Source organism: Trifolium pratense, linkage group LG1 (assembly GCF_020283565.1).
Source record: "Trifolium pratense cultivar HEN17-A07 linkage group LG1, ARS_RC_1.1, whole genome shotgun sequence".
Classification (NCBI taxonomy): Eukaryota; Viridiplantae; Streptophyta; class Magnoliopsida; order Fabales; family Fabaceae; genus Trifolium; species Trifolium pratense.
Window position 1 is genome coordinate 38,117,853 of NC_060059.1, and position 22,981 is coordinate 38,140,833.

At 31.9% G+C, this 22,981-nt stretch overlaps 4 protein-coding genes across 5 annotated transcripts; 1 reads left to right on the forward strand and 3 right to left on the reverse strand.

Moving 5' to 3' along the window:
• Window positions 1–2,505: 2,505 nt before the first annotated feature.
• On the reverse strand, window positions 2,506–5,678 carry LOC123914988 (50S ribosomal protein L33-like). 2 transcript variants are annotated; one of them, XM_045966149.1, is made up of 3 exons: window positions 5,552–5,670; window positions 4,129–5,373; window positions 2,506–3,562 (listed from the first exon to the last, which is right to left on the reverse strand). In XM_045966149.1, exons 2-3 carry the CDS (start codon window positions 4,546–4,548, stop codon window positions 2,624–2,626), a joined length of 1,359 nt encoding a protein of 452 aa, XP_045822105.1. In that variant the 5' UTR covers window positions 4,549–5,373; window positions 5,552–5,670; the 3' UTR covers window positions 2,506–2,623. The 2 variants fall into 2 exon arrangements, with proteins under 2 accessions (XP_045822105.1, XP_045822110.1); XM_045966154.1 differs by lacking the exon at window positions 2,506–3,562 and having other exon boundaries at window positions 4,909–5,373; window positions 5,552–5,678.
• Window positions 5,679–8,626: 2,948 nt separating this feature from the next.
• On the forward strand, window positions 8,627–12,143 carry LOC123914999 (V-type proton ATPase subunit c''2). Its single transcript, XM_045966160.1, has 4 exons — window positions 8,627–8,900; window positions 8,986–9,063; window positions 11,423–11,593; window positions 11,680–12,143. The coding sequence occupies exons 1-4, from the start codon at window positions 8,770–8,772 to the stop codon at window positions 11,846–11,848; spliced, it is 549 nt and encodes a 182-aa protein (XP_045822116.1). The 5' UTR covers window positions 8,627–8,769; the 3' UTR covers window positions 11,849–12,143.
• Window positions 12,144–14,614: 2,471 nt separating this feature from the next.
• On the reverse strand, window positions 14,615–16,706 carry LOC123893800 (aurachin C monooxygenase/isomerase-like). The gene is made up of 5 exons (XM_045943602.1): window positions 16,611–16,706; window positions 16,259–16,381; window positions 16,074–16,204; window positions 15,466–15,676; window positions 14,615–15,097 (listed from the first exon to the last, which is right to left on the reverse strand). Exons 1-5 carry the CDS (start codon window positions 16,704–16,706, stop codon window positions 14,615–14,617), a joined length of 1,044 nt encoding a protein of 347 aa, XP_045799558.1.
• Window positions 16,707–17,696: 990 nt separating this feature from the next.
• LOC123915006 (6-hydroxynicotinate 3-monooxygenase-like) lies at window positions 17,697–21,952 on the reverse strand. The gene is made up of 4 exons (XM_045966166.1): window positions 21,009–21,952; window positions 19,740–20,044; window positions 19,180–19,390; window positions 17,697–18,413 (listed from the first exon to the last, which is right to left on the reverse strand). Exons 1-4 carry the CDS (start codon window positions 21,258–21,260, stop codon window positions 17,922–17,924), a joined length of 1,260 nt encoding a protein of 419 aa, XP_045822122.1. The 5' UTR covers window positions 21,261–21,952; the 3' UTR covers window positions 17,697–17,921.
• Window positions 21,953–22,981: the final 1,029 nt, after the last annotated feature.

Sequence of the window (22,981 nt, forward strand, 5' to 3'; positions counted from 1 at the left end):
CTACTTTCTTAGAACTTATATATATTTTTTTTTATTAGTTTTATTTAGTGGCTAAACTTACGCATTATAAATATAAAAAGTGGGAAATACAGAATTTAAACATCAATCCTTTCAATACTATTTTTAGTAGTTATCAACTGAGCTATCATTTCTTAACAAATGTTTTATTAGCAAGAATAGAGATTGAATTTTAGATATTGACTAGTTTTGAGGAGTCTGTTATTTAGGCCTATTTTAAAGATTTATTTTTTTTTTTCCTCGTAGTCCAGCGGATATGCGTGAACTGAAGTGATGGCTTTTGTATGATTGTCAAGTCCTACATTGTTGAATCTCTTAAATAAAGAATATGGTTAAAAATTATAGCTAGTGGACTAATATCATTTTGTTTAGTATGGTGAAGTGAGGGAGAGACCAAAGTTATATATATCTGACTTACTTTAAATATTTGTTTTGTGAAAGTGTGGTTGTATTGGGGTATTAGGGTGAGAGTGAGAGAAATTTATGTGTTGAAAAAAATTTCACATAGTAATAATTCTCTAATTGTCGGTTTTAATATTATATTCTTATGTTATAATTATGCTTATTTTTCTTTTTTAATATAGTCTTTAAGCATTCATGTTTTCTCCTATTTTTATAGGACTGAGTGCGGTTTACGAGTACGTAGTGGAATGAGCTTATTGTTACTTTCAATTATAGGTTGGTAAGTACATGTTCATGCTAAGAATTTTAAGAAAAGTACGTAGTGATGTTGTAAATATTTTTATAAGTATGAGAGAGTTTTCCAATGAGAATATTATATAGATGAGTGTTATTCTTCGTTGTATGCCTTATCTTGAATTGTGATTATTATTTTATAATTTTAATGATGCAACTATAGGAATAATAGATATTCTTTTCTTTGAGTTGTATAAATAAATGATAAGACATTTTTTACAATCTTTATTGAGTCTTCACCAAATTTTAATAGCTTTGTATTTTAGAAAGGTGTATATAGTTGAGTAGATTTGTCAAGCTGAATATGTGATGAATTAGTGTTAGCTTGGTCATGACTATGATTATGAAGTTGGGTCATAAATCGTGATACTGAAAGACTACCTTGATGAATTATTAATAATTTAAAAACTATTTATTGTATACTTTTAGAGTTCATTGAAAAAATTAGAGAGAGATTGACAATTTAAAAACCAATTTGATGGTTTATATTATTATTATTATTATTATTATTATTATTATTATTATTGAAGTTAACTATGTTTTCTGGCTCTATAAAATTGACACATTTCAAGTTTAAATCCCTATTTTAAAATAAATTAATTAGTAATTAATAACTTCTAAACTAAAAACTTCAATTGTCTCCCTCCCAAAAAGACTTTGATCTCCTTGGTGAGACTGGCCTATTCTGCTAGATTCAATTTTCACAATTTTTTCAATTTAAAAAATGAATACTCACCTTATATTATACATAGTTACATACTGTCGTACATAGATTGCAAATTGGAATTTTAATATAGATGTTCAAGATATATTTTTTATTTCAATTTAAAAAATGCAGCTAGACAACTTTCAACTAGCTAGACTCGTAGTGTTTCTCCTTCTTTTTTCTTGTAATATAATATATATTGACCTTACATGAGCAAATGAGTTTGCATGATTGGATTAACTTCATTTTTCTTTTTCCCATTTTTTTTTCAAGTAGTAATAAAATTGTTATTAAAACACTTGAGTGTTAGCTCAATAAGAGTTTAACCTCATATTCTTATGATATTGATTTTAAATTTTCTCAAAGACGGTTGTGAAATTGTCAATATATAGTGTCACTTTAATTAATAATTTTTTCTTCAATTTTTTTTTTCTGAAAAAATAATTGTAATAAAAGAAAAAAACAAAATTGTAAAACAATTATTTTGCAAGTAATTTAATGACTAAAATTTCATATTTTAAGATGAATGAGTATGTGTATCAGAATTCAAACTTTAATCATATATATTACATGTATGTCTATGTCAATTAAGTTAAACTCATATGAAAGACAAAATTGTAATAAACTTAATATTGATACTTAATAACTTGATTGAAAAAAAGTATATATTTGGCACTAAATTAAGTTGAACATTCAATTAAAGTGAAGAAAGTATAATATTGATACTTAATAATTCGATTTAAACTCATATGGAGAACCTAACATGTAATCTCTATGTCAATTAAGTTAAATTCATATGAAAGACAAAGTTGTAATAAACTTAATATGATACTTAATTCAATATAAATTCCCCAACTAAATTTTATTTAAAGTGTTCATTAAGATTGAATGGTCAACTTAATTTTGAAATCCAAGATATTGATACAAATTAGGTTGTAAATTGATGAATAAAAATTAAAAATATTATAGGTTCTATATTTTATAATTGTGCTGGTGATGATGACACATAATAACACCAACCTAGCTAGCTAATTAGCTGAAATATATTTGTAAATTATAAGATTCTATACCAACAACATTTTAAATTCTGTTGATAATGATAGCATGTGCATGTTCATATTAAGGTAGGGGATACAACTTTATTTCAAGCTAATGTCACCATTATTGAAATTGACACACACTTACACAAAACACAATTATTATTTATTTGACACATTTCATCAAGATAGTTGGAGAGAATAGTAAGATAAAGTCATCTTCACAAAGCTTAATTGCATCTTCTTCTTCAAGTGTCACCATTACCACCCTTCCTAAGGGACCCTCATCAAGTGGATTTGGAAGAATCAAAACATGTCCTTCTCCAAAAACTGGCTCTATGTAACAAGAGAAACGAATTGGTTTGAACATATCTTGAAACATAGCTAAATAAGGGTCAACATCCTCTAAGCTAGTAATAATCAAATCATGAACATTCATCATTTTAGATGAATTTACATCATTATTTTCAAGCCACTCAATTAGATCCATTATTTCATCATTGTCAATTTTAGCCACAACATCCCTTATGGCCCTAGTAGCTTGTGGAAACTTATTCTCAGTTAAATCTAAATTGAGATTTTCTTCTAAATGCACCTTATTATATAGCATTGAGTTTCCAAAGAATCCTTGATCTAAGCCCAAGATTTTTCTTACATCCAAACATATGGACATGTCAACAAATCCATTTTTTATCCCTTTGATTTTGCTTAAAGTTACCCAAAACAACCCAGCTAGTGCATCAAAGGGTGTTGGGCTTGGGCTTGATGAACCAATGAATTGGGCCATGGACATGCAAGCCTGGACCATGTGGTGTGAAAAGCCCATAGAAATAGTAGTGTACTTTGCTTCCTTGACAAAAATGGGCTTTTCAATTATGGATTTATAGTGAGATATTAAGCCCATATAAGGGTTGCTATTGTTATTGGGCTTTTTGTTTTGTGATCTTTGAGGGGGTAAAGGGTGAAATATTGGAGGTGAAGTAATTTTGTTGCCTAATGAAATGTCAGCCCAAGCCTTCATGAATCTTGTTGCACAAATGGGATCTGCCAAGAGATGAGTGCAGCTTAGGCCAATTGCTAATCCACCTTCTTCAAATTCAGTCAGCTGAAATTAAGATCACAATTTAAGATGATCATGTTAACAAAAAGCTCTATCCAATACATTATTATTCTATCCATTTTTAAAATTGATTCAATTGTTTGTGAAAAAATCAAATTTGAAGAATTTATTAATATGTTAATGAATAGATTATGGAAAAGAAAATTTAAAAGTAAATTTAACAAGTTTTTTTCATCATTTTTCTTTTATTATAAAAATTATCAATTTTAGAAGTTTTCATCGGTTTCTTACAAAAGAAATCTCAAAAAAAAAAAAAATGATGATTTGAAACCAAGTGATTCGATTTGAGTAGCCGCCGAGAGGCGCTCACAAACTTAGGTTGCTTCAAAAGAATGTGTCATATTGCTTTTGTGCAACTCAAACACCTATACAAGCATAAGATCTTGAAATCTCTTCTTAACATATCCCATAAATAATCAAAACATGTCCTCTCAAAAATATATACTGAAAAATGTAAAAAGTGTATTTATTTATTTGCTTAAGATCATAAAATCTCTTCTTAATGTATCCCATCAATCAAATGCATTATTTTTAATACTGAAAATTCAAACCTGGACATAAAAAGTAGACCAATAGTAAGGCTTTTCAAGCATATCTTCCCAATAAACAAGTTCAAGTTCCTTTTCCCTATCCACATTTCTTAGCCACTCTTCTACACTTCCTTTGGCTTTTGCTTCCAGTGTTCTAACACCAGCATCATTACACTTGATCTTCCAATGTCCCATATCATCTCTTAACAACCTTCCAGTTACTATAGGGAAATGAGTAAGCATTTCTGACAAAGTCTCTCTCAATTTCTTGGTCAATTTTCCAAGCTCTAATTCTCCTGAAGTTTGGTAATAGTACACCATTCTAATATGGTTTTTCTCCATGAAACGATCTAAAACCGATAAAGGTAAGTATTTTCCTGGTTCAATTGCCTTTGTGCTCACCACAGTTCTTTTGCATACAATATTTACTGTGGTTGCCATTTTTATGCAGAAAGAATATGAGGGGATATAATAGCACTATTTATCAGTATTCAGTAGTACCAGAATAATGAATTTGGCTAATATGATATTATACATGAGGTTTTACACACATATATAAGATATATAAGGTACGAATATAATAGTCTTATATGTGAGAAATGAAAAGGTGCATGTAATTTGTTGATTTTCAAGGGGAAACAAATTGTGTGCAAGAGAATAAACAGCAATACATGAGGCAATGGTATTTTCATGTTCCTTGAATGTTGCCTTATTTGGGGGGTGGGGGCTGTTGATGAAAGAAGTTCCAGGTTGGGTAAAATAGAAAAGATTAAAGTATTAATATAGAAAATATCATGTGTGACACTATATACATTTTTTCCCTTTAAAATAGTATAATTTTCTATATTAGGACAATGGCAAAGGCACCAAGGGCTTCCTTGAGAAAGAGTGATGCTTTGGGAAATAGTGTAAAAATGGCAGAATAAGAGACCAGACAGTGAAATACATACGAGTTCATGATACCAACATAGAGTACTAAATAATACCAACAATCAGTCAAAAAAAAATATAACAGAACCATAAACAATAAAAGCAGTACAGGATTGTTACATTACATCGGAAGGAAGCGATGAAAGGTGACCTATCTCACTTCATTTTAGCCTCTGTAAACAGAACATGACGATTAACTCTGGGATCATACTTTCGGAACTCAAGTTTCTCTGTAAACTGTCTTGGTTTCCTCTTAACATAGAAGAATCCAGTTCCAGCAGCAGATACAAGTTTTACAAACATCTGAGCCTTCTTCTTCGCGCTACCCATTTCTTACTAGGAAAAAAAAAAAAAGCAAATGAATTATATAAAATCAATGTGCATTTTGAGGTCCAAAATATATACGAATACAGTTTACAACATAATTGTTTTGTCAAAAAAAAAAAACATAATTGTTGTACCACTGTGATTTTGACAAATCACAGTTTACGAAATAAATTAAAAATGTACTCACAGTTTCAGGTGGAAGACGAACAGCTCCGGCTGATTTCCCGGCTAGCTTTTGGTTTTCCGGCGAGTTGATTTCAGACGAACTGGGTTTCTTCGTTGGAGACTTGTATAGGGTTTTAATTTGTTTAAATCTTTTATATTATAAGCTTGTATACACAAGCAAACTCTAAACCCTAATTTGTTTTCCCTGTTTTCCCTCTATTTTATCTTGCAATTTTTATTAAAAAATAATACAATTTTGTCTTGACTAGGATTCGAACCCGCAACCCTTCAATGCAAGCCAATATTTCCAACCATTATGGCAAGTATACCAATTGTGATTAAAATTATGTGCAATAATTGATAAGCACCATCAATTTTAAAAGTATATCATATCAAAATTATTGTTGACTATATTATTCATCACGAAATATTTTTATGTCTTTCCTGATCAAAGATTTTTTTTCTACCGGATCATAAATTTAGAGAATAATTATCATGTGAGATTTGGAAAGTTATTATCACGTGTAATTTGGAAAGTTATTATCAAACTCAATTCTACTAAATCAATTTTTTTTGCAATACAACCAAACACAACCATAGTCATGTCACTAATCACATTCATTATTTTGTTTTTAATATTGCAGATTTAATATTAACCGATGATCAATAGATATAATATGCACTAGCAGACCAATTGTGATTTAAATTATGTCCACAAAGTGTTAAGCTCCATCAACTTTCATAGGAAAGATTTCATACGACAATTAAGCACCATCAATTTTCATTGCACAATTTAAACAATTAAAAACCGATAATCTCTTATATTATAAGCTTGCTAACATAAGCTAACCCTAAACCAAATTTTTTTCCCCTCATTTTCTCTTTCTTTTTATTGCAGCTTTATATTAAAAATATACAGATTTGTCATCGAACCTGCATCTCTTACTTACAATAAAACCTTTCAACCGCTAAAACATGTGCTTCAATTATGAAAGAATTTAGGAATCCTAATATGTTAACCCTGTTTTTCAATAAATTTGAACGGCGGAATTAATCACAATTTTTATTTATTTATGGATGTCTACTTAAGTTTACGTTCTTGATTACATCTTTAATTTTTTTTTTTTAACCTTTAATTATCATCAATTTTTTAACCTTTAGTTATCAGCAATTTTTTTTAATAAGTAAACAAAACGATGGGGTTCAAAAATTATTTAAAAAATATATAAAATATAAAATAAGCACATAAACAATATAGAATAATTAGTCCATGAAATTCCCTATACTACTCTTATTGAAAATGCTCTTAGAATTTTTGTATTTTATTTTTTATTGTTACATATTACACCTAATTAGACCCATGCACCGCATGGGTCAAAGTTCTAGTTAAATGAAATAACAAAATGTTTTAATTTGGACTGGGCTTACATTTGTATGAGAAGGGATTGGCTTAAGGAAATTTTTTTTACTACCCCAACATTTAACTATTTATCCCTACAAAAAAACTCAATATTTCCATTATACCCTTTTTATTATTTTACTTCATCCCTACATTTGAGCAAAGTTACATACTGAAAAACTCAAAAAAAATGAGTTTTCATGTTTAGCCACGGTTTTTTTGAGTTTTCATGTTTAGCCACGGTCACGGTTAAACCGTGGCTAAACTGGAAAATTTCGGAATGGTTTAGTGAAGTTTTCCGGTAAGAAAATTGCAAACCAGAACAATTATAAAAAAAAATTTCGGTAAAGAGTTAGCCACGATTTACCCGTGACTAAATATAGAATCTGGAAATCTCCACAAGAACCATAAATTCATCGTTTGTTTCTGGGTTCGAAAAATAAGAAGTCAATGGTTGACCCTTTTTTGGTTGAGGCTCTTCAGAACTCCCGTCATCATCTTACAAATTATAATCTTCTTAAAAATCTTATCTTTGAATCTTTATTTTTGATTTTAAATTGTGGATTTTTTCTTTTTTGGTTAGTTATGTGTTGATGTTTCATGGGTTTGCTTCAAAATTGCTCCTTTAGTTCGATTTAGCTTTGACCCTTTTTTATTTTTAATTGATTCTGTTATTGGTTGTATAGATTTTGTATCAAGGTTTTGATTTGAATTACAAAATGAGTTTTTTAATCATCATGTCAGATCAGGAATGATTGTTTTGTTGTGATGGTTTTGAGACTCTTAATTTTGATGCGTAACGTTTGAGTTATTTGTTCTTGTTGAGATGAAATCTTCAGCTTCTATATTTCTTCAGAAATTATCATTTTTGATTCATTTCTTTGATTTGCATATTCTATATTTAGCCACGGTTAAATCGTGGCTAAAACTTTACCGAAAAACTTTTGTTTATAATTGTTCCTGTTTGCAATTTTCTTATCGGAAAACTTCATTAAACCATTTCGAAATTTTCCAGTTTAGCCACGGTTTAACCGTGGCTACACATCAAAACTCTTTTTTTTTTAAAAAATTTTTCAGTATGTAACTTTGCTCAAATGTAGGGGTGAAGTAAAATAATAAAAAGGTTATAAAGGGAATATTGAGTTTTCTGTAGGAGTGAAGAGTTAAATGTTGGGGTAGGAAAAAAAAATTGTTGGCTTAAATATCATAATTAAATAAGTTTGAAAATTGTTCTTTAGGCCCCCGCATTCCTATCATTCCCCTAAAAAATTCAAAAATATTCCTGAGTTGATTAAAATATTCTTAAAATATTATAAATATTAATATAAAAAATCATTCAAAATGTGAAAGTACGCAGAGTTGATTAAAAAGTATGGATCAAAAGTTGTGACAGAAAATATTTGATAACTAAAAGTTGCTAAATTTTTTTATATGGAGTAAAAATAAAATTCAAAATATTTATAGAGGAAAAAAAACAAGAAAAATGATTATACACTGACAGTGTAAAATTATTTTACACCATCAACCAATCACAACAATATTTTTCGTCACGTCACTCCACTTAACCTTATCTTTTTAACATGACATGGAAGATTGAATTATTTTAATTGATTGTTTGTGTAAAATTAAATTACACCGACGACGCGTATTCATTAGACTAAAAAAATATATATCCATTTTCCAACTTTTAGCAAAAGTGTAATTTACCCTAAAAAAAAAAAAAAAACCATTTTCCAACTTTTCTTTTAAACGAAAAACGACACTGCGATTCTAATCTTTCTCTTCCAGTACGTGGTTAACATAACGAACCTCCGAGATCCGATCCCAATCGTTTCATCACCATGTCTAGCTCTGCAATCATTGCGGCGCATTCTAGCTCTTGGGCTGCAGCACTCGTTAGGATCTCTCCATACACCTTTTCCGCAATCGGAATCGCCGTCTCAATCGGTGTCTCCGTTCTCGGCGCTGCTTGGTAACCTCTTTTTCATCTTTTCCCGTTTCCGATTCTCCTTTTCCGTCTTCCTCACGTTTGAATTTGTATGTAATTTGTTCGGTAGGGGAATTTACATCACCGGTAGTAGCTTGATCGGTGCTGCAATCAAAGCTCCCAGAATCACTTCCAAAAATCTCATTAGGTAATCAATTTTTCTTCATTTCGTTTGGAATTTTTGTTTTGAATTTTCAATTATACTCTATTGTATGTATTATGTATTTAATTTTGGTGTTTTTTAGTATTTTTTGGTTAAATGATTTTTATGATACTTGATAAGGTTGCTGATAGGTTTTAGAATGGTGAAATTTTCTTGTTTGGGTTGATTTGACTTAGGATTATACGGTTTTCTATTAGCTGTGTTCGGTTTTCGATAGGGAACTTATGTAGTTTAATTTTTGCTTTGATTGAGGTTTGGAATTTTGAGATGTCTTGTTAGTTTTGATGATAAAAGGGAAAGGATGATGAATTATTTGTTACATAGCTTAGAATTGTCTTGGTGATATTGATGTACTTAGTTTTCCTCGTTTAATGTGTCTGCATGGATTGTGTTTTCTTTAGTTAAAGGAAATGATAAAGTTAATGAATAGATCTTTAGTGTTGAGGAAATGGTTTAGAACTGTTGTTTGACACTGGGTCGTTATGCAAAGGTGTTACTTCATCAGTGACTTAATTGGTGATTTATTAATGAGTCGTGCTATATATCAAAATAAAAACCACTCACAAACCTCATGACATTACACGTTTCACTTTTTAAGAATCAATGATAAACCGTTTCGTGATAGCATGCAATTTTCTTTGTTAATAGAAAACTTTTGAAACATACCATTTTAGTTTTTTGGGTGAAGGGATTTTACTATGTATTGGGCATCTGTTTCTTGCCGATAATCAACAAAAATCTTTATTTCTCATTGATGATAAATGATAATTTGGTCTGATCTTAAGGGTACGAGTGTATGATTTCATTTTATTGATTTATATCTAATTTTTGAAAATAAAGAAGAAAAAGGAAAGATATAATATTTCTTCCACTATGTTTCATTCCCATTTTAAATTTACTTCTCACCATTGTCATATGTGAAATCTAAAGAATACCAATGAGTTTAGAAATCAGTTAATTCTGCTTACGTTTGGCTGGAACGGCTCCTAGTGGTAGAGGAAAGGAGGAGTGATGTGGGGGAGCGAGTTTACAAACAGATTTCGGAAAGTAAAGTTCCTTCAAAGGTCATTGCTTTTTCGTGGCAACTTTTACATGATCGGATACCAACTAGAGGTAACTTGACTTTTTGTCAAGTAATCGGTAGTGATATTTCTAGAGTGTGTTATGTGATCATATTGACGAAACGACTCTTCATCTTTTTCTTCATTGTGAGTTTGCGCACAAAGTTTGGTCTATAGTGTGCCGTTGGCTTGGGATTGCTGTGATTATTCCTCCAAATTTATTTGTCATGTTCGATTGTTTCATCAGTGCAGATAAAACAGCAAAGTTCGGAGGGTTTATAAGTTGATTTGGCATTATGGTTAATTTGGAAGGCTAGAAATGGTTTTATTTTTGCAAATGAGTCTAGAAATGTCATGGAGGTGGTGGATGAAATTAAGTTTGTGTCATGGAAATGGGGGTTGAGTGGATTGAGGATGTTCCCTTGTCTTTTTTACGAGTGGTCCTGGGATCTGGGAGATTGTTTGAGTAGATAGCTGCCAAGTGATTTATAAGAGAGTTTTGAAATGTGGTTGCTTTTGGTCTTCTCTATTGGTAGTTACTGTGATGATGTAGTTTTGTTGAGGGGGTATGTCTAATGCTATCGTGTTTCTTTATGATGGCTGCTGCCCTGTTGCTGTTTTTTGCATAATTAACCTGCCAATGTTATGGTTGTAATTTTCATGTGGTGATCATCATTGGTGCTTTATTGTTGGAGTGTTCCTGTTTGTAATGTTCTTGTGTTTTTGGTGTTTTGTTGTTGGTGTCTTGATTTTAGTTTTGGTTCGACCCTGTTGTATCTAGGTGGTTTTAGTTGTGGATTTTTAGGAGGCTTTAGCTCTGATTTTATTACTTTGCTGTGCCTGTGATTATCAGGTTTTGCTGTTATTTCACTCTTTCCCCAATGTAAATTTCAGTTTCGCCAATGTAAATTTCAGAATTGCCATTTTGAATGTCTGAATTTGAGATAGTTTTGTATTTACAGTTATTGTCGGAATTATTGTCAGCTCAAGCAACATGACCCTCAAAAGTTTAAGGCTTGTTTGGTGTTATTTGCTTTTTGTTTTCATTTCCTGTATTTGCTGCTTATAATTATGGTTGTCAGACGTTCGCATCTACTCATAGAATCTTATGACTTTAAAATTGTTATGTTTGAGTGCTGTGATGCTAGTGTTCTGTTTACATGTGATGTGATACATATTACGTAGTATTTACATATATTATCCTGGCACAGCAGTACTTCCAAATATAACCATTTGTGGTACTTGATTTGACAATATGGTTCTTGATGTTTATGGCATTTCAGTGTAATCTTCTGTGAAGCTGTTGCTATATATGGTGTTATTGTGGCTATTATCCTGCAGACAAAATTAGAAAGCGTTCCAAAAGCAAGTATCTATGAACCAGAATCTCTTAGAGCTGGATATGCAATCTTTGCTTCTGGACTTATCGTGGGCTTCGCAAATCTTGTTTGCGGGTGTGTACTTTTTTACCTGCATCTCATATATTCGCAGGAATTTATCCATCCCACTGTATGTATTCAATTATGTTTGTTGCTTGTAGGTTGTGTGTAGGAATAATCGGAAGCAGCTGCGCATTGTCTGATGCTCAGAACTCCTCTCTCTTTGTGAAAATTCTTGTGATCGAGATCTTCGGCAGCGCGCTTGGCCTATTTGGAGTTATTGTTGGAATTATTATGTCAGCTCAAGCAACATGGCCCTCAAAATTTTAGTTGTCTTGTATCATCAGTGTGTGGGAATGCGATTACGGTAGAGCACACTATGTTTTGTGTATTGTCAGCGATTTAGTCTTCTCTGCTTATCTCTTTTGGCAGGAATGTAAAAACCAACATGATAGCTTGCATCCGTTACAACCGTAGGCTGTATTATCTATCTACCAATGAGTTGTTATAGAAGGGCCTCTATGTCAGATATATCAGTCTGTTGATTGAATTTTAGTATTTTTGAAAGTACTAAATCATCGATGTTTATTCATTTATAAATAAAAATGTGAATTTATTTGGGTTCGGCAATAAAGTCGATACTTGAGAGATGTACTAATGAAGTTAATTTCTTTTGATTAAGAAGCATATGATCATCAATGTTCAGATTGGATTCTTCTATCCATTTATGATTAATTTATTGTAAGTTTGTAAATGTCTTCTTTTGGTAGACTTAGTTTAAATTCCTCCCCCTTCCCTCTGTATTCACACGCCCAACTTTGTGTGAGCTTTTTTTTTTTATCATCATTTTTAGTCTCACCAATGGTTGTAAAAAATAAAAAGAAGTGCCAATGGATGTTGCCTAAAAATGATAAAAACTCAATAATGTATCTACTTTTCAAGGTAATGAACTGTCAAAGTGTTTTATATTTCTTATTATTGTTTTCAAACTCTTTTTGATGTTTACTCCCATCTAATTTTTATATAGTGACTGAAAATGAATATTCTCAAGAAATAAATATTTTAAGGATTGGATCTGAGTTTTATTCCAATGAGAAGGGGTTTCCTTCCTCTAGTTTCACTAAGAAAGCTAGAAAATGATTTGCTGATACATTAAATGTACATGTATTTTTATTTTTTTAATTACAAAATGTACATGTATTTGAATTCATTTTCAAATCATCTTTTCTCATTCTGCTATATGCTTACCTTAAATTGTTTAGGTGATTATCTTTTTATTTAGATTTAACCGGCATGTCATTCATGTTGAGTAAAATATCATCTCTTTTTTTACTCCATTTCCCTTTACTTTCCTTCATTACACTTTCTTTCTACTAACAAGAGTACAAAAGTGATTATTTTTCAACAAGTACTTTTTATTTTCATAAAGTAATTTGAAGCAAAATACTGTGTTTACTTTACTTACTCCAATCCTACTTTAGGTAAGTTCAAGAATTTATCTGGAATTATCTCATTACAGAAGAACTGCCCTTAGTTGGGGTACACTTATAAAAAAGTAATTTATGTCATTGTCATTACTCATTAACTTTTTTTCTAATCATATTCATTACTTGTTTTTAATTCATTTTAAATGAATTCCCAAAAATTAATTAACATTTCCCCTTATACTCTTAAGCTCATGGTCATACTCATGGTTAACAACTTGACATCACAAACTTCATGGTTTGCATGTGGTCAAAGTTCAAACTATCACTGAAATAACTTACTGTACTATGAAAATACATGCATGTTTCATTCAACATAAAAAAATCGTTAACATCTCATGATATGTTCTGTCCTTATCCATAGCAAACTCACAGAAAACTAACACTCACTAAGTATGTGTGTATAAATACAAACCAATGAAGTTTAAACAAAGAAGGAAAAAAAATAATAAACATGGGTGAAATATGCGGTCTAATTGCTTCAAAGCTAGCTAGCATATTCTTTATGTGGGATATGATTGGAGAGTTTGATCCAAACACTTAGAAGCTCTGTGGAAGAGGCAGAGATGAAAGCTGAAAAAGAAGGGAGTAGAGCCAGGCAAGAATCACACGGAAAGGTTTCACCGGAGACAGAAGATGCTGAGACGGTGATCTGATCGATGCTTAGATTAGAGTCTTATTAAATAAAACAGTAGTATCAAATATCTATTTATATGCTTACATTAGAGTCTTATTTTACATTATTATAGTTAGATAATTAATATGTTTAATTTAAAACATTGTTATGCTGAATTACAAACTCAATGTTTGTACTCCAGACAATATAATAAAGTAGGTTGAATATTTAATATTAAAATATGCACAACAATGTTAGAATTACAAAATAAAATTAAAAAAAATAGTTTGTAGTGCAAGTTTTATGTGTGAGCTTTTGAATATTTGTTATATCTGGTACTGAAAAATATTTACTGTTCTTCTCAGAGAACATTAGCATACTATTTTGTTTAACAATGTTGTGTTTGTCCTTGGTATTATAACCACTGAAAACAAGGGTGTGTGCTAACTAATAGTTAGTTCTACGAAACAAGGAAACATGAATGTGTTGAGTTTTGAGGCGTGCATATTCATTTTCTTCTTAATTTTGTCGAATCGACTCTGATCACTATCCAATCTGTTAGAACGAGGACCGTAAACTTCTACTTTTGGAAGGCGACATCTGTCATTGTTGGAGTGTGGAAAAATTCTCTAAGTACCGGTCAACTATGGACTCCATAAACTCTCTAAACAAATCTGTCAATTTTAATATGTAATATTGAGTCATTCAACATTTGGTTCATCAAAATTGTATGAGCCGAGCAGTTTAGTCTCTCAAATTTAAGAAATAGCAGACTAGTCCTTTAAATTAAAGAACATAAATAATTTTAGTCTTTGCGCCAAAGTATTATTTTAGCAAACATCCATTAACACCAACAAACAGTATTTAAATACATGAAAACAAGCATAAAACCTATAAATTTGTGATGCTAATTTTGGAAAAAAGACTAAATCGATTGATGTTGTTCGATTTAAGGGACTAAAATTTGAGGGAGTAAATTGACATACCCTTACAATTTCAAATATTGAAAAAAGGCGTGTTCCTTTGTAGAAGCTCCTGACAATCCTCTTCCCTTGCAGACTTGGGATCAAAAGGATCTCTATCAGGGAGCACAAGTTCTTGTTTGACGCGACCAAGACGCCTCGCCTCAAGAACTTGCTTGGAAGTAACCGGTAGCCTAATGAACTGATACTCTTCCAAAGCTGATTCAAGCTTTTCTGCTCCCCATTTCTCTATGCATTTGCCTAACACGGATGCATCTAATATCACCATGTTTGTGCTTCTAGGGCAGTGAGGTGTAGTAGGGTGAGCTGCATCCCCTACAAATACTACATTGTCATAGAAAATCTTCTCCAAGGGATCACTATCATATATGAAATTTAAGAATGGTTCCTTTGTTTCTTTCATGACCTTTGCTAACTCAGGAATCCATACTTTTTCTGCTTCTTGGTGCATTTTTTGGATCATGTCACCAGTTACTTTCGTTGTCACTGATGTTCCCTGAAGAATATTGAAACCAAAGATTAAAATTGAATCAGCACTAGCTGATTTGACAACAATAAATGGAAGCATGAATATTAATGTTATCAATCGGGGACGCGGAAATTGAATCAGCACTAGTTTGTTTAAATTCCACTACGCTATCATGCTATAGCGCTGCTATAACTGCTATTTGACAACACTTTCGTACTAAATTGTGTATCGCGGAACAATAGTAGTTTGTTCAAATTTTGCTACACTATAGTGCAACTATTGCCTCGACTTGACAACAGATATGAATATACAAAATATAGAGAATCAACACAAGTTGATGTGGCAACAAAATGAAGCATGAAAACTATAGGAGAGGATTAGAGGAGCAATGTTACCTTCACTTCAGGCTCTGGCTGATTCACATACCAAAGCCAATTGAGCTTTTTATTCAGAAGCTCATATAACACACTATGTGTACCTGAGGCCAAGTCAAAGTACAAACATTTTCCTAAATCAGGATATGCTTTCTTAATACCTATGATGGTTTCTGAATTCTCAATTTCTGAAAAATCAAGAACCCCTCTCCAAGCACAATAGCCTGAATATCTGCAAAAGATACTTCACCTTAGAGAACATTCTCCATATAAAAGAAGAGATTAATTTTGAAGTATTGTCAGTCAGTGTTGTCAAATTATCGGATATAGCGGCCCTATATATAGCATTATAGCTAGCAAAAGTTCAACAAACTGCTATTGTTCCGCAATACACAATTTAGTACGAAGGGTTGTCAAATAGACCCTATTTCAGTGCTATAGCACTACAACACATAACTGCTATATTTCGCTATCTGCGATTAACAACATACGCTGCTATCGGTGTAAAACGTTTTACATTGTCATCCGATCACAAATCATCCTTTGTATGACTTTTATGACAGATAAGATCACAGTCAAATAATTTTAGCGATACATTGTTAAATTCAGTTCCATTCTGAGATGCAAACCTTAGTTTAAACTCAGGGAGATATTTTTGGCGAATGGAAGAGAGACAACCATCTGCTGCAACAAGCAAATCTCCTACAATCTCAATGATCTCTCCAGTTTGAAGAACTTTAGCCTTTATTATGACAGAACCCTTTTCATTTGGAACATGGAAAGAGATAAAAAGATGACCCTATAAAAGTACTACTTGTTTTGGCAATGCATCATAGAGAACACCATGAAGATCAGCCCAATGTGCTGCTCTGAAGTTTAAACTTTCATCTCTTGCCAATGTCATAGTAACCTTCTTCTCGCTATCAGTTGCTTGGTTCTGTTCAAGATGAAGAAAAATTCACAAAAAAAAAAATAACACTTCAATTCTGTGTTTTTACCTGAGAAATACTACAATTTTTCAAAGAGTTCATAGTTCAATTATACATCAAGATCAAAAGGTTTCTTTCTACTATTGGTTTAACAAGAGAGTAAGTAAGGATATCTTTAACTTAGTAGGACTTCCAGTTGGAGGTGAGATGGTTTTCTCAATGATAAGGATTAAGGACATCCCAACCAGCTAAGATAAGGGCATGTGCAGTTGATATCCCAGCTATGCTACCTCCAGCAATCACTGCCTTTAGTTTTCTTCCTTCTCCAACCATCTTCTCTTCAATTCAAGCACTTAGAAGAAGCTCTGTGGAAGAGGCAGAGATGAAAGCTGAAATAGAACAAGGAAAGGATTCACCAGAGACGGAAGATGCTAAGATGGTGACTTGATCGAAGCATAGATTAGAGTCTTATTAAATAAAAAATTAGTATGAATATCTATTATATGCTTATATTAGAGTCTTTGTTTACATTATTATAGTTAGATTAATATGCTTAATTTGAAACATTGTTATGCTGAATTACAAACTCAATGTTTGTACTCCAGACAATATAATAGAATAGGTTGAATATTTAATATTAAAATATGGACTACAATGTTAGAATTATAAAGAATTTTAGTATGTAGTGCAACTGTGCAAGTCATTATATAAGAAAGTAAATTTTAGTTTAACAATGTTTGTTATGTGTGCTTTTGTTCTTTTCTTGGTATTAAAATATTATTATAAATAGTCAAGTAATATTTTAGGTTCTTTTTACATAAAAATATCACTTTCATATTGGTATTAACATGAGATGTGCCACTACCATTGAAGTTTCTTGGGGCATTAGAAACCTCTGAAAACAAGGGTGTGTGCCTACTAAAAGTTAGTTCTACGAAACAAGGAAAATGAATGTGTTGAGTTTTGAGGTGCACATATTCGTTTTCTCTATGTTTTTGTTGAATCGACATTGATCAAATCACTGTCTAATCTGTGAGGACGAGAAGGACCGTAAACTGTTAGTTTTGGAAGGTTATTTCTATCATTGTTGGAGTTTTGAAAAATTCTTCAGAGTACCAGTCCACTATGAACCGAGCAATTTAGTCTCTCATATTTAAGAAATAGCACTATAAGTCCGAACTCCAAACATCAATAAATTTAGCCCCAACACCAAAATATTACTTTAGTATATCCATTAAAACCAAAGAAAGACCTACATATTGAATTGAGTAGTATTTCAATGCATGAAAACAAGAATAAAACCATTAAATTTGTAATGCTAAATTTGGAAAAAGACTAAATTGATGTTTGATTTAAGGGACTAAATTGACAGACGCTTACAGTTTCAAGCACTAAAATGCTGATTAACTCCTCATTTGATATTCATCTGCAAATGCTGTCAAAAGGTTATTTTTACTGCATTTGATATCCATTGATGGTGAAGCTATTGTTCAACAGCAAAAACTCTACTAACACATGCAATCAAATCGAAGATGTAACCGAAACAAATTACAAAGGAGCATCATTGAAAAAAGGTGTGTTCCTTTGTAAAAGCTCCTGACAATCCTCTTGCCTTGCAGACATGGGATCAAAAGGATCTCTATCAGGGAGCACAAGTCCTTGTTTGATGCGACCGAGACGCCTCGCATGAAGAACTTGCTTGGAAGTAACTGGTAGCCTGATGAACTGATACTCTTCCAAAGCTGATTCAAGCTTTTCTGCTCCCCATTTCTCTATGCATTTTCCTAACACTGATGCATCTAATAACGACATGTTTGTGCTTCTAAGGCAGTGAGGTGTAGTCGGGTGAGCTGCATCACCTACAAATACTACATTGTCATAGAATATCTTCTCCAAGGGATCACTATCATATATGAAATTTAAGAAAGGTTCTTTTGTTTCTTTCATGACCTTTGCTAACTCGGGAATCCATACTTTTTCTGCTTCTTTGTGCATCTTCTGGATCATGTCACTAGTTACTTTCGTTGTCACTGAAGTTCCCTGAAGAATATTGAAACCAAAGATTAAAATAGAATCAGAACTAGCAGTGTTGATCCGACAACAATAAAAGGAAGCATGAATATTAATGTTGTCAATCGTGAATTACGGACAATAGCAGTTTGCTTAAATTCCGCTATGCTATGGGGTATAGCCTCTATGTGACAGCACTTTTGTATTAGATTTGTGTATCGCAGAACAATAGTAGTTTCTTCAAATTCCACTACACTATAGCGCCACTATAGCCTCTATTTGACAACACCGATGCATATACAAAATATATAGAGTCGGCACAAGTTGATATGGCAACAAAAGGAAAATGAAAATTATAGATTTGGGATCACAATGGAGACTCGGCCTGTTTGATTTAAAAAACATTTTCTGTTTTATTTTTGTTTCATATTTTTACTTTTAATTGCAAAATTGCTCCATGCCATTTTCTTTTCTATACAAAACTTCGAAAACAGAAAAGGGAGACTTAGAGCACAAGGCTCCTACCAGATGGAGACTAGGGATGGTAGATGTACGCAGCCCTACCTCCACAAGCAAACCAAGTAATAAAAATAGATAAGTCAAAACAGAAAACATAATTTGAAACCAAACAGGCCCTAAGCTAGAAAGCTTTTCTATTGACTAAGAACATAATTTAAAGACTATGTTTGAAGCATGTTTTGAAGAGCAACACAAATTTATTTAAGCAAATTCTAAGGATATTTATCAATTAAGATATTTCTTATTATAGGAAGTAGGACTAGATGAGCAATGTTACCTTCACTTCAGGCTCTGGTTGATTCACATACCAAATCCAATTGAGCTTTTTATTCAGAAGCTCATAAAATACACTATGTGTACCTGAGGCCAAATCAAAGTACAAACATTTTCCTAAATCAGGATAGGCCTTCTTGATACCTGTGATGGTTTCGGAATCCTCAATTTCTGAAAAATCAAGAACCCCTCTCCAAGCACAATAGCCTGAATATCTGCAAAAGATACTTCACCTTAAAGGACATTCTCCGTACAAAAGAAAGAATAAACCATGGATTTAATCCTTAAAAGTTAAAACATATAAAAACAATAAAGTACTATCCTAGGTATAAGAAACTCGTCATTTTAGTCTCTACTAATAAAATGTTAGAGACTACATTGATGATTTTTTGTATACTTTAGTAACTAAAATGGCAGATTTCATATACTTTAGGGACAACTTATTATTTTAATATATTTTAATATATTTTAAGGCTAAATTTGAGAAAAACTGCAAACTGATAATTTAGATTTAGTTATTAAATTGATGGTTTATTCATTTCAACTTCGTTCTGATATACAAACCTTAGTTTAAAATCGGGGAGATATTTTTGGCGGATGGAAGAGAGACAACCATCTGCTGCAACAAGCAAATCTCCTACAATCTCGATGATCTCTCCAGTTTGAAGAACTTTAGCCTTTATTATGACAGAACCCTTTTCATTTGCAACATGGAAAGAGATAAAAAGATGACCCCATAAAAATACTTCTTCCGGCAATGCATTGTAGAGAATACCATGAAGATCAGCCCAATGTGCTGCTCTGAAGTTGAAACTTTCGTCTCTTATCAATGTCCTGTTAACCTTCTTCTCGCTATCCGTTGCTTCGTTCTGTTCAAGATGGAGGAAAAAAAATCACAAAAACAAACAACACTTCAGTTCTGTGGTTTCACCTGAGAAATACTACAATTTCTCAAAGAGTTCATTCAATTATACATCAAGATCAAAAGGTTTCTTTCGACTATTGGTTTAACAAAGTATTAGCTCATTCGAAGAAATACATAAGTTGCTATAGATTCTCTTGCCCCTTTGTTTCTTACTTAACGGTTAAATAACCAATCGACTGAGGGAAAAAACCTCTCATTGGGCATAATAAAATGGTTCGACAGATCACGGATCATTCAGAACAAACAAATCACAATAAAATGTATTTCTCCACCCCTTTACTATCATGTATTTTCAGAGGCGGGCCTATTTGAGTGGTCGGCTCTGAAGCCCCCGATACTTCCAAATTGCCAAAGTGTCGGTGTCTGATACGTATCGGGGAAGTATCCGGCAATTAAATTTTAATTTTTAAAAAAAATGTGTCCTATACACTTAGGATACGGTTCAATGATACATATACGAAACGGGATATGGCTCAAAACTTCAACTCGCCTCGCCTAAAATAATGGGCTAAACGGACTGGCCTGGCAGACTCGGCCCGTTTTGCCACGCACTATAATACATATTCATCAATTGGTGTTTAATAACAATCAATTTGATTATGCCAATTCACATAATTGATTAATTAACCTAACAATATGAATAGTACAGTATTCATTCATTAATCATCATCAGAATTCACGTTAACTAGGTGAGTTCAAAACAATTTGGCTCTAAAAGACAGTAATTAAGATATCTTTAGCTTAGAGAAAACAAAGTAAAGAGGGTGGATATTGAATATTGATAATGAAATAAGATAATTCATATTGATATAACAAAGTATGTCATAAGAATTAAATAAGAATTAAATAAGATAATTCATATTGATATAACAATAAACAAATAAAGAGGGTGGATATTGAATATTGACCTGATCAATAGTTAGTGGAAAAGTGGAGTTATGTAGGAATTGTGGTGGTTTTGAAATCCAAGATTGAATGATTTGTTGAGAAAGAGGGTTGAGTCCAAGACCTGCACCAGTAGGACTTCCAGTTGGAGGTGAGGTGGTTTTCTCAAGGATAAGGACATCCCAACCAGCTAAGATAAGGGCATGTGCAGTTGATATCCCAGCTATGCTACCTCCAGCAATCACTGCCTTTAGTTTTCTTCCTTCTCCAACCATCTTCTCTTCAATTCAAGCACTTAGTCATCAAATCAAATAAGTAAGGATTGAAATATCAAATACTCCCCTGAATTTTAAAATTCGTCAAATATTTTTGAAATTGTAAAATGTAAATCAAATACTCCTTCTTCCGTTAACTCATCTGTCTATGATTCTATGTTTTTTTTTTTTTATGAATTTCAGTGTTAAATCGAAACTAAAATTATTTTGAATAAAATTGGAAGTCAAAACAAGTTTACACAAAAAAAATTATCTAGAAACACACATAATAGCATATCAAAAAAGTCACTTAATTTTTTAACAATAATAATATATTTTAATTATGAAAGAAGTAACATATAATTGTTCACAGTTGTTTGCCAATTCAATTTTTTATAACAGTAATTTTTCTTGTGGCCGTTTCAACTGACAAGCCACCACTATGTGTTCAAATCCAAACTTAGTAACCTCGAGTGTGGTCCTTTACCATCTGCTTCACCTCTCATGCCATTCGGAGTCCCTTACGTGCCGCATGCAAGTGATTCAATTACCTTCTCTGTTCGTGGCTCACAACCGGGTTCATGGTTGTTTGGTTGGGCACTATTCACGGATGGTGTTGGTTCTCTAAATCCATTTTTGTTTAAAAATGGGTCGTTGGTGTTGTTGCGGGCTTGCGGTGGTTGTTTATGCTGTCTTCGGTGCAAGAAGGAAGTGTGTTTGTGTCATTGGTTGATGGGTAAATACCCTCAACCAATGATAACAAGCTATATGCAAGTCCTGCAAATTCAAAAGTTTGTTACAAGTTTCTTGTGGGTACCACATGTAAATCCATTCATATATTTGTTCTTATTGGTTAATGGACACATACCCTCAAATTATGAAAGGGTAGTATAGGCCCCACCCAAAATATTTTGATAAAATAATATAATATTGCAAAAAAAAAATTAACCCACTTGGGGTTGGTCAAGTGGTGTCGGCTTGGGCCCTTGAGTATGCTCCTCTCAAGGTCTCAGGTTCGATTCCCACTGGTGCCAATTTCGGTGGGCCAAGTCCATGCAACGCAAAAAAAACTCTGGCTTTAAATGGGGCCCCCGCAAGTGAGCGGTGGGATTGGTCCCCTTGGATTAGTCGGTCCTAAGGCCGGATACCAAGTTTTCAAAAAAAAATATTGCAAAATTTTATATGATTATTTAAATATAATAAAAAAAAAATTTGTAGATAGATGAAATTGCGTTTCACCTAACAATTTCGATATTTCTGTCAATTAAGTTAAGATTTGTGAACATTCAAATATAATAAGTTATTTAATAAATAATAGATACATAAATATTGTATAAAAAAAGTGTAATATAAAAGGGATTTTGTAAAAATAAAATAAAACAAGGAGTTTATCACTTTGTATTTTTTTTTATAGAGTCAATCACTTTAAATTCTAATCATATATAATATTCAATATCATATGACATGCATGATTCAAAAAGTTATTTAATACGTGAAAAGAATGAGAGAAATATTATATTTTTTACAAGATAGATTGATGAACATATAGTTATTGCGTTATTTGTCATTAAAATGTATGACTATAATCATATTTAACTAATGAGAATGAGAGAAATTCAATTAAGTGTGAATTATTTAATATTGAAAATTTATTTTTAATTTAAAATTAATAATATATTAATTTTGTCGTATTTTCTTTAATTAATATTCATAACACTTAAATTTCCAAATTAAAAATAAAA

Coding starts and splice junctions, on each gene's coding strand:
- LOC123914988 (XM_045966149.1), bottom strand. CDS start 4,548: ATGGCAACCACAGTAAATATTGTATGCAAAAGAACTGTGGTGAGCACA. Junction 3,563..4,128: donor GGTCTACTTTTTATGTCCAG/GTTTGAATTTTC, acceptor TCTTAATTTCAG/CTGACTGAATTTGAAGAAGG.
- LOC123914999 (XM_045966160.1), top strand. CDS start 8,770: ATGTCTAGCTCTGCAATCATTGCGGCGCATTCTAGCTCTTGGGCTGCA. Junction 8,901..8,985: donor TCCGTTCTCGGCGCTGCTTG/GTAACCTCTTTT, acceptor TTTGTTCGGTAG/GGGAATTTACATCACCGGTA. Junction 11,594..11,679: donor TTCGCAAATCTTGTTTGCGG/GTGTGTACTTTT, acceptor TGTTGCTTGTAG/GTTGTGTGTAGGAATAATCG.
- LOC123893800 (XM_045943602.1), bottom strand. CDS start 16,706: ATGGTTGGAGAAGGAAGAAAACTAAAGGCAGTGATTGCTGGAGGTAGC. Junction 16,382..16,610: donor TTATCTTAGCTGGTTGGGAT/GTCCTTAATCCT, acceptor CATCTTGAACAG/AACCAAGCAACTGATAGCGA. Junction 16,205..16,258: donor ATGATGCATTGCCAAAACAA/GTAGTACTTTTA, acceptor CCAAATGAAAAG/GGTTCTGTCATAATAAAGGC.
- LOC123915006 (XM_045966166.1), bottom strand. CDS start 21,260: ATGGTTGGAGAAGGAAGAAAACTAAAGGCAGTGATTGCTGGAGGTAGC. Junction 20,045..21,008: donor TTCCACTAACTATTGATCAG/GTCAATATTCAA, acceptor CATCTTGAACAG/AACGAAGCAACGGATAGCGA. Junction 18,414..19,179: donor AACCAGAGCCTGAAGTGAAG/GTAACATTGCTC, acceptor AATATTCTTCAG/GGAACTTCAGTGACAACGAA.